This window comes from Hirundo rustica, chromosome 2 (assembly GCF_015227805.2).
Source record: "Hirundo rustica isolate bHirRus1 chromosome 2, bHirRus1.pri.v3, whole genome shotgun sequence".
NCBI lineage: Eukaryota > Metazoa > Chordata > Aves > Passeriformes > Hirundinidae > Hirundo > Hirundo rustica.
The window spans coordinates 35,354,597-35,369,368 of record NC_053451.1 but is presented as its reverse complement, the minus strand read 5'-3'; the positions used below and the strand labels follow the sequence as shown (position 1 = coordinate 35,369,368).

The window sequence follows — 14,772 nt, the reverse complement described above, 5'->3', positions numbered from 1 at the left end:
GTTTAGTATGATTAAACCTTGATATGTCTTGCCATTGCTTCAGCTTTCATTTAAAATAATGTTTACATTTATGTTTTTGTCTAGCAAACAAATCCCAAAGACTTATCATATCTGATCTGCTCTGGATTCAACATGAGTTTTCCTGTGGAGCCAGGGTTTTACCACCGGGGTCCAGTTTCTTTTAAGCTGGAAAAAAGGGCTAGGCTAAATGCTAAGCCAGACTCACTGGCTAAAGAACAAATGAAGCTTATTCCACTTTGCTTTCTTATTTAGTACGTACAGGGTTTGATTTTGCCAGGCCTAAATGTCAGCTTCCTAATTTCCACCCTAGCCTGCTGCTGAGTGAAAGCCTGCATTAGACTCAGAACAAATCTGGAAGCTTTGGACGAAAGAGTTGGCTTTCAGACAGATTTCTAAATTGGTTTTAAAGATTTAATTTTAAAAATTTATTCTAGCAGAAGGATTAACTCCGTGCTTTTGTCTTTAGACAAGCAACTGCTCATCTTTAGACTTCATATCAATGATTGTCATCTTGGGAGTCAGACATGGAGACACTGCCCTCCTTCCTTTGGGGAGTTCAGACTCCACCTGTGGTTAAGCCCTCTGTTGTGCTTTATGTTTTTGAAGAGTTGAGTTGATAGAGGTTTAGGAATAAAAAGTTGTTTCAAGTTGTCAGGAGTACCATTGCCAAAGGGAAAGGCTTTTGGTTATTTCCAGAAGGTCACACCCAGGATCTTGACATTCTCTGAAAGCTTCTTCCAGAGCTAGATATCTTTGACAACATATATGAGGCTTGCACAGAGTTTGCCTTGGGATTTGCCCTGTCTCAGCACACCAGAAGTTGCAGTGGTTCAGAGACCAAGCTGTAAGTAAAAATTCAATCCGTATCCAAGGGCTCAGTCCGCTAAATCTTAGTATGGGTTGGAAGATTAGTATGGAACTTAAAAGATTGATTTCTTTAAAAAGCAAGGTTTAGCATTGTTGGCTGAAATACAGTGTGTACACTTGAACAGGAGGCTGGTGGACTCCCAACAGCCACTGTCCCAAAGGGAGCGGGTCACCACTCGATGCCATCAGGAGTGATTTTGTGATCTTTAAATCAGTGTGCACCAAGTTGCCTAACACAGCCTAGAGCAATAAGTGTGTAGGAACTGTCAGAAGGATTATCTTTATTACTGACGTTATCTGTACAAAGAATGCCATCATGAAAGTACTAATAACAAGTTACTAATAACTGTGAAAATAATCATCTTTTAGTGCAAGTTTTTTTACCTGTGTGCTGAAGCAGCAATCAGGCTCATCCTGCAGGTTTTGCACTAATGGTGTTCACTTCCTTAGCTTCTGGGACACATACATCTGCTATCAGCTAGAAAAAACAAAAACCTTGCTTCAGGAAGTCATCAGAGGAAATACAATGAGAGTGTGTCAGCACTACAGCCCAAACAAAATGTTCACTGACGTTCTTGAAAGCTCTGAGTGATACATCCTGGAAAGAGCAACAGCCACGAGATAATCTGACATTCGCTCTCACCTCTGCCACGTAACTTCTCTGCATTTTCTGTGAAAGAAAATCAGAATAGAGAGAGAGGACAGAAGCAGCATTCTACATCTGTGTTGTTACGAAACAGTAGAAACTGCTCTAGGAGTGGAAATGCACTTGAGCTTGGAAATGCTTGTGACCAAGTGACTGGGAACTCCCCTTGGGCTCTGGGAAGACTGAGTCAGCTCCTGGGGCAGTGCTGACCCTGCTGTGGGGGCTGAAGTATCCCATTGGCTTCCTCCTGACCATTGCATACTATGAGAAAGCTGCACCAAAAAATCCTCTGTTAGCCCACACCAGTATCGGGACTGGGATTCCATCTCTCTGGCTCATGGGCTTTTGTCCAGCTTATGGCTTTTATTTATGGGAGAGGCTGCTAATGCTGTTGAGTGCACATTTGTAGGTAACTGTTCAGTAGCTCCCTGGGGTGCTTCTCAGCTTCAGGACTTCCCTCCAAGAAAATCCTTAGTTCATCACAATCAGTAGTGGATCAGTCAGTCAAAACTGACAACCTCTTCTCCTGAGTTTGGAAAGGATGTTGCTGTGTGGCAGCAAGTCAGACACACTGCCAGAAAGTAGGTGATGTTGGTTAATGGCTGACCTGAAAAAGTCAACACCTCTGTGTACTGATGGGACAAAGCTTTTGTAAACACACAAAAGACATGCCATATGGACACATCCTCTGACAACCATGCTTTTATTGTGAGGAATAACAAAGCTGAGTGTGACTTGTTAGGTTTTGTTCAGTGCTAAACATAATGGTAGCCTACAACTTCGGGAGTGCTCCCTCACCCAGATTCTATAGATAGTGTGATAGCTTCTTACATCTGAGTTTCAGGCCCAGGAAGAAGATGCTGGATATGATAAAACTCCACATAGCCATTGACAACTGCCAAAATCATGCTGATGGTGAATTGTAGCCTTTTTTTCCCAAAAACCCAGACACTTGGATAGGATTAGACGGGGCCTTAAAGATCATCTTGTTCCAACCCCCTGTCATGGCTTAGGATGTCACCCAGTAGACCAGGTTGCTCAATGCCCCATCCAAAGTGGCCTTGAACATTTTCAGGGATGTGGTATCCACAGCTTCTCTGGACAACCTCTTAGAGTGTCTTACCACCCTCACAGGAAATAATTTCTTCCTAGTATCTAATCTAGCCCTGCCCTCTTTCAGTTTAAAGCCATTACCCCTTGTCCTGTCACTACATGCCCTTGTAAAAAAATATGAATGTTATTGTAAAACAAAGTCTTCCTTATGTCCAGTCTAAACCTACTCTCTTTCAGTTTAAAACCACTAACCCTTGTCCTATCACAACAGGCCCTACTAAAAAGTCTCTCCCCATCCTTCCTATAAGTGCCCTTTTTATTTTTAAAGGTCAATATAAGGTTTTCATCCAACTTTTCAGCTCTGACTATCCAGACATTCATTTATTTCAAACACTGAGAAGTTAAAAATCATTTTACATTTGCTTTACTCTGATGTTGCTGCATTACTGTGGTGCCAGGCAGAGGAGAATCAAAACCTTGGCTTCAAACCTGAGTTTGAGGGGTCTATTCTCACAGATATGCCCTGCCTGCAGGTCTTTCATGGCAGGCTATGAGCGAAAAGCATGTCAGCATTCCCAGTATTTGCAGACTCTGGCTCTGCCTCCAATGTTCCCTGTACTATAACATCCCATTTTAGCAAGACAGGCTTTTTTAAGTTGAAACCCCACTTTGAATAGCAGGTTTGGAGGTTTGACTGGTGTCACCTGGTTGGGGTGCATGAGTGAAATCAGTGCTTTAACTATAATCTTTTCTTGATCACCCATATCAGGTTATTTTGGGATAACACTTGTGTGTTCAAAGAGCCTGGACTGTTTGTTACCGTTACTGCAGTCACGCTCCATCTTTGTGTCATTTAGCCAAATTGTTTCGGGTACAGAGGAATAGATGTTCTGCTGGAGGAAGGAAATCACTGCTTTGGCCTCGGACAATACTTGTTTAAGCTAGGACAGGCTGCAGTAATTGAGCTGAGGTGGACAGGCAGCAACCATGCCAACAATAATATTGTTTGCACTTTAAGCTATAGCATCTAATGGGATCAAGAACAGAACTAATTTATTTTGAAACTCATGTGAAGGTTTGCCAGAGGGGTGATTTACAGCTTCCTAGCAATAATGAACAGTTCAGCTGTCTTGACCAAGATGTGGTCACGCATGTTACAAACTGACATAGATATTTCATAACATCTTTCTGCAATTGCTGTCCCACAGAAATGTTTCTCAGACAGCTCAAGTAATCAAAAGGGGTTTAATCTTCAAATTTCATCTCCGAGTAATTGTGCTTTCTCTTTTTTTACATTCTGAACTCGGATAACTTATTTCATACTGTCCTTGATTAAAAACAGTTGGAAGAGGAGGATGGGAGTTTCATTTTTGAACTTTCTTTTTAAAAATCCTCAGGAACTTTATTAGGTATTTGATTTATAGTCTATAGAGCAGTGTGTGCTTTTGAAACTTGAAGTGGTTAAGCTCAGTCTTGAGAAAGTGATAAAAATTAATGCACTTATATGAAATTAGTGGTATTTTGTCACCTGGAATATTTAGACATAGGGTACTCACACCATATGGAAACAATAGAACAGAAATTTTGAAGAGCAAAGAAAGTGGAAAATAAAAGGACTGTATAATTGGAAGAATATTTGGAGGTCCTGAAGGGGAAATTTAATAGAAAGGATGTATCATTTTGTATTGTCGTACTGTAGAAATTGCAGCCCAGATGCTTTGGTGTCAGGATCAAGTGTGCCAAGTGCTGAGCATTCAACTGCATAGAATTTAGCAACAGCTCACATCGAGTTGTCAGTAAACACAGATAGCAGGAAGAGTGCACACAGAGGTGATGAGAGCTGGAGACAGAGGGTCAGACTGCGTGTTTGTGAGCACTTCATGCATCTTCCTTTTTCCTCTGCACATTAAAAGGAATAAAAATTCTGAAGTGAACTATTCAGACAAGGAGGACAAGGGGATGGGTCAGAGGGTAGTCATGATAGGCTACTCTCCTGGTGGTGCCAAAAGTAATTTGGACACTTAGATGGTCCATGTGTGCTTAGGAAAAACACATGCTTGGCAAAGCGACAGGCCCCTGAGGTCAGCATGGAGATCATTTTGGGACTGGCTGGAGGCTGGGTTGGAAAAGGACCTGCACTGGGGCTAAGTGTTTGTATATATGTATACACGCACACACACACATATTCGTGTGTGTGCATATATACAACTTTAGCTACGTGGCAGTCTTAAAAAGGCATTTTGTGAAATGCAGCCCTAGAAATGCTGGAGTAAAGCTAGGAAAGCAACTTGCTTAATGCCTTGAGAGACAAAACCACTGGAGGGCTGAGTCTGTGGAAGACTGAGAAGTGGGAAGAAAAATATCACCATGACACAGAGCACAATTACACTCTAAGGTGAACTGCCAAATGAGGACTGCACAAAGATCCCCAAAGGGAAGCTGGACACTCTTGAGATTGCTGTATGCCTCTGGTATGTTGCAGTGCCAATGGGCACTGCGCTGGGGGGCAGTTTCTCTGTTGAGCCCCAGCATAAGCTGCCTGGGTTGAAGTCCATTGGTGACCTTGCCATGCAGGGTAGTAGAAATACCGAGTAACAGAAGTTGTACTCAATTAGGTACTCAGTTTGAGTACTTAAATCACTCGAATAGAAAGTGGAGGCTCACACAGATTTCCTGTGGGGTGCTCTGTGGTTACCTGCATGTTTAGTTGCCTTCAGGTGGTGGTTGTATCATTAAATGAGAGCTCAGGGTGTTTTTTCAACTGTGTTTGTTTTACTAAGATGGCAAATTTCTTAGTTAGAGCCTTGTCTGTTTCTCATGTTCCTAATTTTTAAAAGAAAGCATTGCCTTGCTCTAGAATCCTTTATCTGAGAGGGTATCTGAATGTTTGTAAACATCTCAAATGTTCTGAAGCCGACATATGTTAGATCTCCTTGCACAGCTATCAAAATTGTGGTTCAGGAGCCAAGCCTGCTTCTCCTGGATCAGACAAAATGTGCAAAGAACATCTGGTATGCTCAAGAAGCTGCTGCTATGGTTCTTTTCTGCAGAGCTTTGCTAGAAGCAGAACGTGAAGGAGGACAGTGACAAGGACATAGGAATGCTACAGTAAAGAAAACATCTCTGGTAAAGTCAGTAACAAAACTACTCTTGTTTTTGTTCAGATTCAGCTCTATCCAAACTATTTTCTTGTGAAACAGCTAATTGTATGGCTGAGGCAGTGCTTTTCAGTGCTGTTTAACCTAGCACAACATCAGCAATCATCCATGAACTGTAATCCAGCTACAGCCTAGGTTTGAGACAACCCCATTTGCTGGGCTGGCAATAGCAGAGAGATACTAATTTCAGAGAGGTTCCCACCCACCAGACCTACAGCATGGTGCAGTTTGTGTGCAAGCAGTGAGTGCACAAGTCTCATTTTATGTGATTTACTCAAAATGGACCTCGAAAGATAGTGCTCTCAATAGCACTAGACACAAATTGTATTCAACCACAATTCACATGATGAACTGCATGTACAATGGGAGAAGTTTCCAGACACTGTAAAACTGGCTTTTAAAACTGTATTTTTTAAATGTTTTGGATCACATTTAAACCTTAGAATTGCCTTGATCTTTCTTCTCAGACATATTTGCTCTTTCAAATTGATAATGATGGCTGGTTTTCACAGGCTTAGGAATGCAAGCATTGTCATTTATGCTGAATTCTTCCTGTCTAGTGGCAACATTATATTTGGGAGAAAAGTCTGTCTCTGACATCGCAGTAACTGAAATATTTGGGTTAGTGCTTGGCAAACTGCCTGCAGAAATTGATTTTACCCTGCCCCCTTTCCTCATGAAAGAAATAATAGCTTCTCCCATAGCTGAGACATAGGCTTGTGGACTGTGAGCTTCCCTTTTCTGTCCTGGACTAGCTCATTTCACTCACTAATTGTCATGAAAAGCTGTGACAGTTGCAGGTGTAAAACTGATATGGAAATATTTAGGGAGACTGGGAATAAAGTAGGAGACATACCAGAGAGTCTTCATTTGCTTTGTAGTTAGGCGGGGCAACCCACCAGGATCTGTGTGCCAGGTTTACATGGGATATTTTTGATAAGGGACTGAGAATTTGGGGTTTGTCTCAGGGTTGTGCCCAACAGCTTGGCAGTAGCCCAAAACCTGATGTCCTCATTACTGCCTACTGCATCAGGCCACTGTTGTCTACAACATTTTGCTTCACATGAGGAGGAAACCAGCAAGTGCTTCATGATTTAGGCTGATGCAGACAGGAATGGTCTTCTACTCTGTTGTTTGCCTGAACTGTGTGTTCCCCACCATTTGGGATTCTGCACTGCTCTGTTCCTCCTAATAATTTCTTGGGATTTCTCTCGGGTTTTTCTTCCCCATGCCACCAAACTTTTCTGTATATGGCAGTCTTGTTCTCCCTGAAGTGATTTTACTCTTCTCCTTTACCAAAAGACACTGAAGCTTACATTTGGATGTAAGCATGTAAATACATTTGTGAATCTAGTCAAAATCAAATGAAAAATCAGGCTTATCTATCCCTCCACAGAGTCAAAGAAATATTCCCATTAGCTTGGCTAGAACTTTGTGAAGATCTTAACATGCTTTTGTGGGAAGAAGCAAGTGTGCCAAACAATCTGTTCTTTGGGGAATTTTGTCTCATTCATCTTCTGAAAATCTGCTTTTCTCAATGCAACAGAAACTTATTTGCACACAGAACAAATAAAGTCTCTAGCACATAGAATATATATATATATATTTTTTTTTTTTTTAATGTGGAGGACAAATTGCTGCCCTGGAGGCTGACAAACTGCAGGAAATCATAATGAGTTCTCTACTAATTTTGGTATAGAGCTCTACTGCTGCAGTCTGAAATCACAGTACAGGGCTTGAGGAGTTCAGCCCTGCAGTTTTTCCTATGGGTTAATGAGTAAATCCCTGAAGACATTTGTCCTGTGAGTTTTATCTATTGAAGAAAACCTCCTGCAACACGTGCGAATAGCACAGCCTTGCTGCTTTTTGCCTGGGACCCTGTCACATATTGCACCAGGAATGGCCTCACCAGGAAAGCTTTTACTTCTGTGAGACTAAACTGCAGGATCAGATCCCTCTGGCACAAGGGCTTTGTCATGTTCCAGTTCTGCTCAGTCTCACATTGGTGTAAATCAAAAGTCATGGAGGAGAATAATAGAAATGTAATTCAGTGAAAAAAAAAAAAAAAAAAGTTAGTTGCACAAAACAAAAGAGTTCCTGGTAAAACCTCATTAATAGTAGGGACAACTTATGTTGTAATTAAATTAGAGGACCTCATTAAAGATGGTTCCTCCAGGAACTAAAACAAACACAAAGCTGAGTTGCTTAATTATCTTTGTCTCGGAGTTTTTAATGGTGTTCCCAGGCTCTGTGGGAGAGGAAGGAAGAACAATATGAAATTATTAGAAATCCACTATTATATCATTTTGTAACAAAGGGGATGGCTGAGAGTGAGGGATTTTTCAACTAGTGACTGTGAACTTAGAAACAAGAATGGACACTGTGAGAAGAGTTTGTAAATCACAGTCAACAGAGGGTATATCCAGCAATAACTGCTGAGAAGACACAGAGGGGATTCTTCTTTCCAGGTTTCAGAGATATCTTCCCCATACCCCAAAGCATCACAGGTTTAGGTTTTTCCTAAGCTTAAGAGCACAAACACACCTAAATTAAAGGTAATATGAAGCTACAATACTTTTAAAAGGAGAAAATAAAGAATTTCCCCTCTGATGTCCCTCCGTCGCTCTTTTTTTGCAAACAATATTTTCAATACAGCCTTTCTAGGGTGGAGTGCAGTGCCTGTCAGTCCATCCACGCCAGGAGGAGAAGCTTGAGTAGCTGAGAAGGAGCACTGTGAAGAAGTTTATTAAGTCAGTTGGAGTCAAGGAAGTCACCATAGGATCTGATCTCTGTGGAAAAATCTTTCTCCGTGCAGAAAATGGAAGTTTCCTGCTGTTGCTCTCTGCTCCCCAGCCCATGTGCAGTCTCAGTGGGGATTAGTTTAGCTTCTGGTGCTGACCCCTTATGGGAGAAACTTTTGCTTGCATACCATAAAACTGGACATGTGCAAATATCTGTGGAAAACACGGTACAGGAGAAATCTGTATGGAATGAGCTTGTTAAGTTCCCTGACTATTACATCTTCCCTAGCCTGGCTGTTTACCTACTAACTTGTAAAGGAGAAGTAGATTAACTGCACCTGCTCTTGCAGCCTGCAGTGGTGATCCCTGTGTGTCTGCATTTCCCCCATGTGCTCTTCCAGCACTCTGCTCTAGTCAAACTAGGAAGTTCCCAGTTCCAGGGACTGTTGCCAAAGGGTTGGAGATGTTCACTTGTTTACAGTCTCAGCTCAGAGGCTGCCAAGCCAGCTTTCACTCGCATGGATGAAGCATGTGGTCCCAGAAGTTTCCTGAGAACTGCACCTGGAGTCCCAGCATCACAGAGGGCAGTGGCCTGGGACTGTATAAACTGCATGAACCCCTTGGTCTGGCCATCCAAGAAGTCCCACAGCCCTCCCTGTGCTGTGGCTGCTCATTGCTCTCTAGAGTGCATGCATACATGGAGTAAGCCAAGGCTCTGCTCCAAAATGATGCTCAGGAGCTGGAGATTATCTGAGTTACACCAGACTCTGGATGTTCCACACTAGGTAAAGAATAATTCAGCCCTTGATTAGACACTCATTACATTAAAAACAGTTTTCTGATACCATAGGAACTATCATTTGTGTCTTTATTCCCGCCTACAGAAGGCTGTTCTGTAACAATTATAAGCACAAGCCTTGCCTCTTGTTTGTATCCCCCCTGCTTGTAGCCAGCCCTGAGTGAAACACCCCTTCTCACAGCCAGAAAGTGCAGGCAGTGATAAAACTAATCATTATCCGTGAACTGGCTTCACCCTTCAGTTTCCAAAATAAGTGACTTTTATGGGATTGAACTGCAAAGAGGGGCCTGCCACATAACATACTTGGTGCTGTCAGCAGTAGGAAATAATAAAACAGAAGCATTTGTGGTTAAAAAAAGCAGTAAGCTTTTTCCAGAAAAAAACCTCTCACTTAGCCTCTGTGTAGCTTGAATCCTTCTGGGCAGCTGATATTTTTGGTTTTGTTTTTGTTTTTTTTTTATATTTTGTTTTTGGTTAGTGACATAGCATCTGCCCTCTCCATGCCAGTTCATTTCCAATACATTTAAAACTGAATTGGAGCACCTGGCTTTAGCTCTGCAAGGTTGTGGCTCATCTAATCATTAGACCTTTCAAGACCAGAAAAAGAGAGGTACAATGTGGCTTTCAGGCAGTCTTTAAAAAATCCAAGTCTAAAAGCTTTAATCTTAAACATAGCAATACCTCAGTGAATTTGAGCTTTTGATCTGGGGCAGAATGTGTTTCCAGGTTCATTTCACGCTGTGCTGTTTCAGTGAATATAACCACCTCACCATGGGGTCCTACTCCTAGGCCTTCACAGAAACTTCAGAAAACAGCCTTAATGTTAGAGATGGCAATTTCTGTTCTGCTCCCAGCTCTGCCACTGAGGCACTGGATGATGGACAAGCTCTGTACTGAAAAGTGTTTGGGAGATTGAACTGGTTGTGAAAGCAGCAGGTTCCTCATCACACTTTTGTGATTGCTCCAGTATGAAGATGCTTATACTGCTATAGCTTGTTCAGATAAATGCAGAGCTGCAATTAATGCAGAACTGCAGAAAGTTAGAGATGTTGTGTGTCACTATTGCCATGTTTAGCCTTTGACTAGTAACAGCACAACTGTGGTGTTTAAACAGTTTGAGCTGCTCCTGGTCTTGCGGGATGGTTGGCGATGTCGTTCAGGCAGAGCCCAACCCAGCAAACAGGAACGGGTTACTATAGTGGCCATTCCGGCTGTCATTTCTGTAAGGCATCATGGTATCCTTTTGAACAGACATGAGCTGAAATACTGAAAGTTTTTCTGGTATTGGATATGTGATCATCTGATGAAATATTAAAACTTCTCGCTGTTTTATTGTGCGGAAAATCACTGAAAGGACATTATTTCCTATTGAAAAATTACCACAAGAAGGTTTTCAGTGGTTGGATGCAGAAATGCCTAGGATGCTGTGTTTCTGCCTTTTCTACCCTTTTCAGAGGAGGTTCACTGATAGTTTATTGTGTTTGCTAGCTTCATTTCTGTTCTAGGGTATGAGCAGGGCTCAGGTCTGACACCCTGATTGGCCACTCTTTGATGTGACTTTCTCTAGACAAGCAAGTAGAGTATCTACTGACAAATGTTTCCATCTCCCATTATCTGTCTCCAGGCGCAAATGTCACAGGAAGTAAATGGTTTGAAATGGTATTATTTTTTACCCATTCATTGTAGATAAACTTTGACATTCACAGTAGCTGTATTTTCCCTGCTGTGATATAATATTGGCAGTGTAAAGCCAAATACTGACGCAGAGCTGATGTCCAGTGTTGATCTTAGTCTAGTACTTCAGGAGTCTCCAGCCTGGAGAATGCAGATGATTACAAGTTTTCTGATGAGAACCTGTTGCTTCTTTTTTTAAATTCAGAAATGATGACTTACCAAAACTCAAACTCTATCTTGTGGGAATGTACCAGTTCTGCTGTGAAACTCATTTGGGGGAAAGTTTCTCTTGTCCAGGAAGGAAATTTGGGTCAGATATGTCAGGCATTTCAGCAGAAACAGGCCTGTCCTGGGTACAACCTTCAACAACGACCATGGGGACCTCAATGCTGTTCCTGGGCTTGGCAGCAAAATCCCGGCCTCCTGCCTCCCAGGCAGCTGCTGACTCCTCATCTGCTGTTTGGAAGAGGAACAGTTTCTCTCTGCAACGCTCTTACAGGAAAGATTTTTGAAAAATACTTGACTCTGTCCTGACTGAGAGCAGAAAATAATCCTGGGAAAATGCTTGTGAGATAAAGGTTGTTTTCAGCTCTCCTGGAGGCTGAATAACTTTTCTAAAATACATGAAGACTTCTTTTTTCTTTTAATTTGAGCCAGTGCACCTTTTACTAATGAAAGGAGTGTCACAGAACAGCTCTTCCAGAAGTTCATTCCCACAGCCATATGTCCCCAGTGGCTGTGCCCAGATTTGCCAATGTCTGTAGAGCCATCTGGGGCATCATCAGCCAGGGGAGCTGCTCTGAGATCAAGTAACACAGTTATTTTTCAGCCAGGTGCTTCCTCTTGCTGATTAACCATGTGACTGCCCACATGCTTGTACTGGCACAGCCACTGGGATGGCACAGAGATGGGGGCAAGCAACAGGAGTGGGGGGAAGGTTGCCAAAACCAAGTTCATCAAGATATGTCCTCAGTTTTTCTCTGGCAATGATGGCAGTTATTTGTCATAGAGAAATGTTAAATCCATGGTAGAAAACAGCAGTTTAACAGCTATGCAGCCATAAAGCTGCTCATTAATATTTTGTCAAGCATGTGTCTGTGTGCTTGAGTAGATGTAGTTCAATAATTACGGATTTTGAATATTTCACTGCCAGCTGTTCATCAAGATAGGAACCAGTTTGTTAGTTATGGGTGAAGTTTTCATTAGGATTTAAGCTCCTCAGACACTCCTGAAAATGTTTTCTGCCATCCTGCTGTCTAATCTGCTATTAGCATAGCAGAAATACCCTTAATTAAAGACTTAAAATCTCCTTCACAGACTGCAGAATGCATTTACCATTGCTGTTCATCAGGCTGAGTCCAGTACAGGGCACTGCTGGTGGTCTGGAGCATCAGCCCCTGCATGCACGGGAGCAGGACATGCTCAGGTGTCTGCTTAGGAAGTGTGACCTTGTCCTATAAGAGCAGGGTCATGCTGCAAAGTCTAGCAGTTGGGCTCCAGCTTTGGGACAGTGTCAGTAACTAAATAAGATTGTGGCATTCTATGTGCTACTTGTATTCAAAACAGAAAGTTAGCGCTGAGAAAGCATCCTACATGGCCTGTCTGTCTTCTGCACTGCTAACGTGCCATGAATAAACTCTGTCAGGTGGTAAACTAGTAGGTAACTGAAGTGGATGAGTTGGTATGCAGTACCCAAGTATAAATCTTCGCTATCTGGAGGTTAGCAGATGTGAAGCCCATCTACAAGAACGGCTGTGAGGATGATACACACTACAGACCTGTCAGCTTGACCTTGGTGCTAGGGAAGGACATGGACTAGGCTGTCTTGTCAGCCACCATGCGACATGCAGGACAGCCAGGAGATCAGGTTCAGGCAGCATGTGTTTGTGAAAAGCAGGCCCTGCTTGACCAACTTGTTCTCCTTCTATGACAGTGATCTGGTTAGTGGGTGAATGAAAAGCCGTGGAGTTGTCTACCTGGACTTTAGTAAAGCCTTTTACACTATTTCCCTCTGCATTCTCCTGGAGAAGCTGGCTGCTCATGGCTTAGGCAGATGCACTGTTTCTTGGATAAAAAACTGGCTGGATGGCTGAGCCCGGAGTGGTGGTGAATGGAGTTAAATCCAGCTGCTGGCTGGTCACCAGTGGTGTTCCCCAGGGCTCAGTAGTGGGGCCAGTCCTGTTTAACATCTTTATCAGTCTAAATAAGGGAGTGAAGGGTACTCTAATTAAGTTTGCAGGTGATGCCAAGTTGGGTGGGAGTGCTGGTCTGGTGGAGGCAGGAAGGCTCTGAAGAGGTATCTGTGCTGGCTGGATTGATGAGCCAAGGCGAATTGTATGAGGTTCAACAAAGTGCAGTGCTGGGTCCTGCAAGGCCAATGACATCCTGGCCTGTATCAGCACTGGTGTGGCCAGCAGGACCAGGGCAGTGATTGTTCCCCTGTACTGGGCACTGCTGAGGCCACACCTCAAATCCTGTGTTCAGTTCTGGGCCCCTCACTGCAAGAAAGACATTGAGGGGGTGGAGCGTGTCCAGAGAAGGGCAACGGAGATGGGGAAGGGTCTGGAGCACAAAGCTGATGAGGAGCAGCTGAGGGAGCTGGGGGTGTTTATCCTAGAAAAAAAGGAGGCTCAGGGGACTTGTTGCTCTCTACAATGACCTAAAGGTGGTTGTAGCCAGGTGGGGGTCAGTCTCTTCTCCCAGGTAACAAGAGATAGATAGGATGAGAGGGGAGTCTAAAGTTGCACCAAGAAGGGTTTGTACTGGATATTAGGAATGATTTCTTCATGTGAAGTGTCATTAAGCATTGGAACAGGCTGCCCAGGGAAATGGTGGAGTCACCATACCTGAAGTTATTTAAAAGCCATGTAGATGTTATGCTTATGGACATAATTTAGTGGTGGACTTGGCAGTGCTGGGTTAATGGTTGGACTTGATGGTCTTTGAAGTCTTTTCCAACCCAAATGATTCCATGATTCTACACGTGTCATGTGATTTGTAAAGGAGTATGATTGCTATGCTTCCAAGAAGGCCATGGAAATTAGCAGGCATGAGCTAATGAAGGAATATAAAAAGAGTATGAAGTGAAAGAAACTCTAAGAATATGTACACTATGAAGTCAAAAACACTATAGAAATAAACCAAATTCAGACGGCAAAAGAGTATGAGTTATTAATGCACTACTGGTGTTAGACAGCTAATCCAGAAGCTGCAGGTCTGGGTGGTCTGGATCCCACACTCCCTGCAGGGTAGTACTGCCTCCAGGCCCTCAGCAGCATGCTGTTGCTTGCTTTCTTCTTGGATATCCTAGCTGGTAGTGCATATTATGCCATTTGAATGTGCCTTCCTTTTCTCTTCCCAGGGAATGGCTTTTACCCTTGAAGAAAGGCTACAGCTGGGAATTCATGGCCTCCTTCCTCCTTGTTTCCTGAGCCAAGATGTTCAAGTCCTTCGTGTGATGAGAAATTTTGAAAAGCAATCTAACGATCTAGACAAGTATGTCAAAAACATCTTATTTCTTCTCCTTTCCCCCTATACTTTTTGGTTCTTTAAAACCTCAAGGAAAAATTGTGGATTCTGCTTCAAGCTACATGTTTCCCTCTGAGTCGCTTTTTTCCAGCTGTCCATACTCTCCAGCAGCAGAATCATAGAGCAGTTCAGGTTTAAAGGGACCTTAAAGATCGTCTACTTCCAAACCCCCTGCCCTGGGCAGGGACACCTTCCACTTGACCTCAAAGCCCCATTCAATCTGGTCTTGAACACTTCCAGGGCTGGGACATCCACAGCTTCTCTGGGCTTGTGCCAGTGCCTCAC

At 43.0% G+C, this 14,772-nt stretch overlaps 1 protein-coding gene across 1 annotated transcript in view; it reads left to right on the top strand.

The window, feature by feature from the left end:
- Nucleotides 1-14,772, top strand: part of ME3 (malic enzyme 3) — a 117,276-nt gene that overhangs the window by 49,489 nt on the left and 53,015 nt on the right. The window contains exon 2 of the mRNA XM_040055729.1: nt 14,321-14,454. Within this exon, the coding sequence (XP_039911663.1) occupies nt 14,321-14,454 (134 nt within the window). The remainder of the gene's footprint in view (nt 1-14,320; nt 14,455-14,772) is intronic.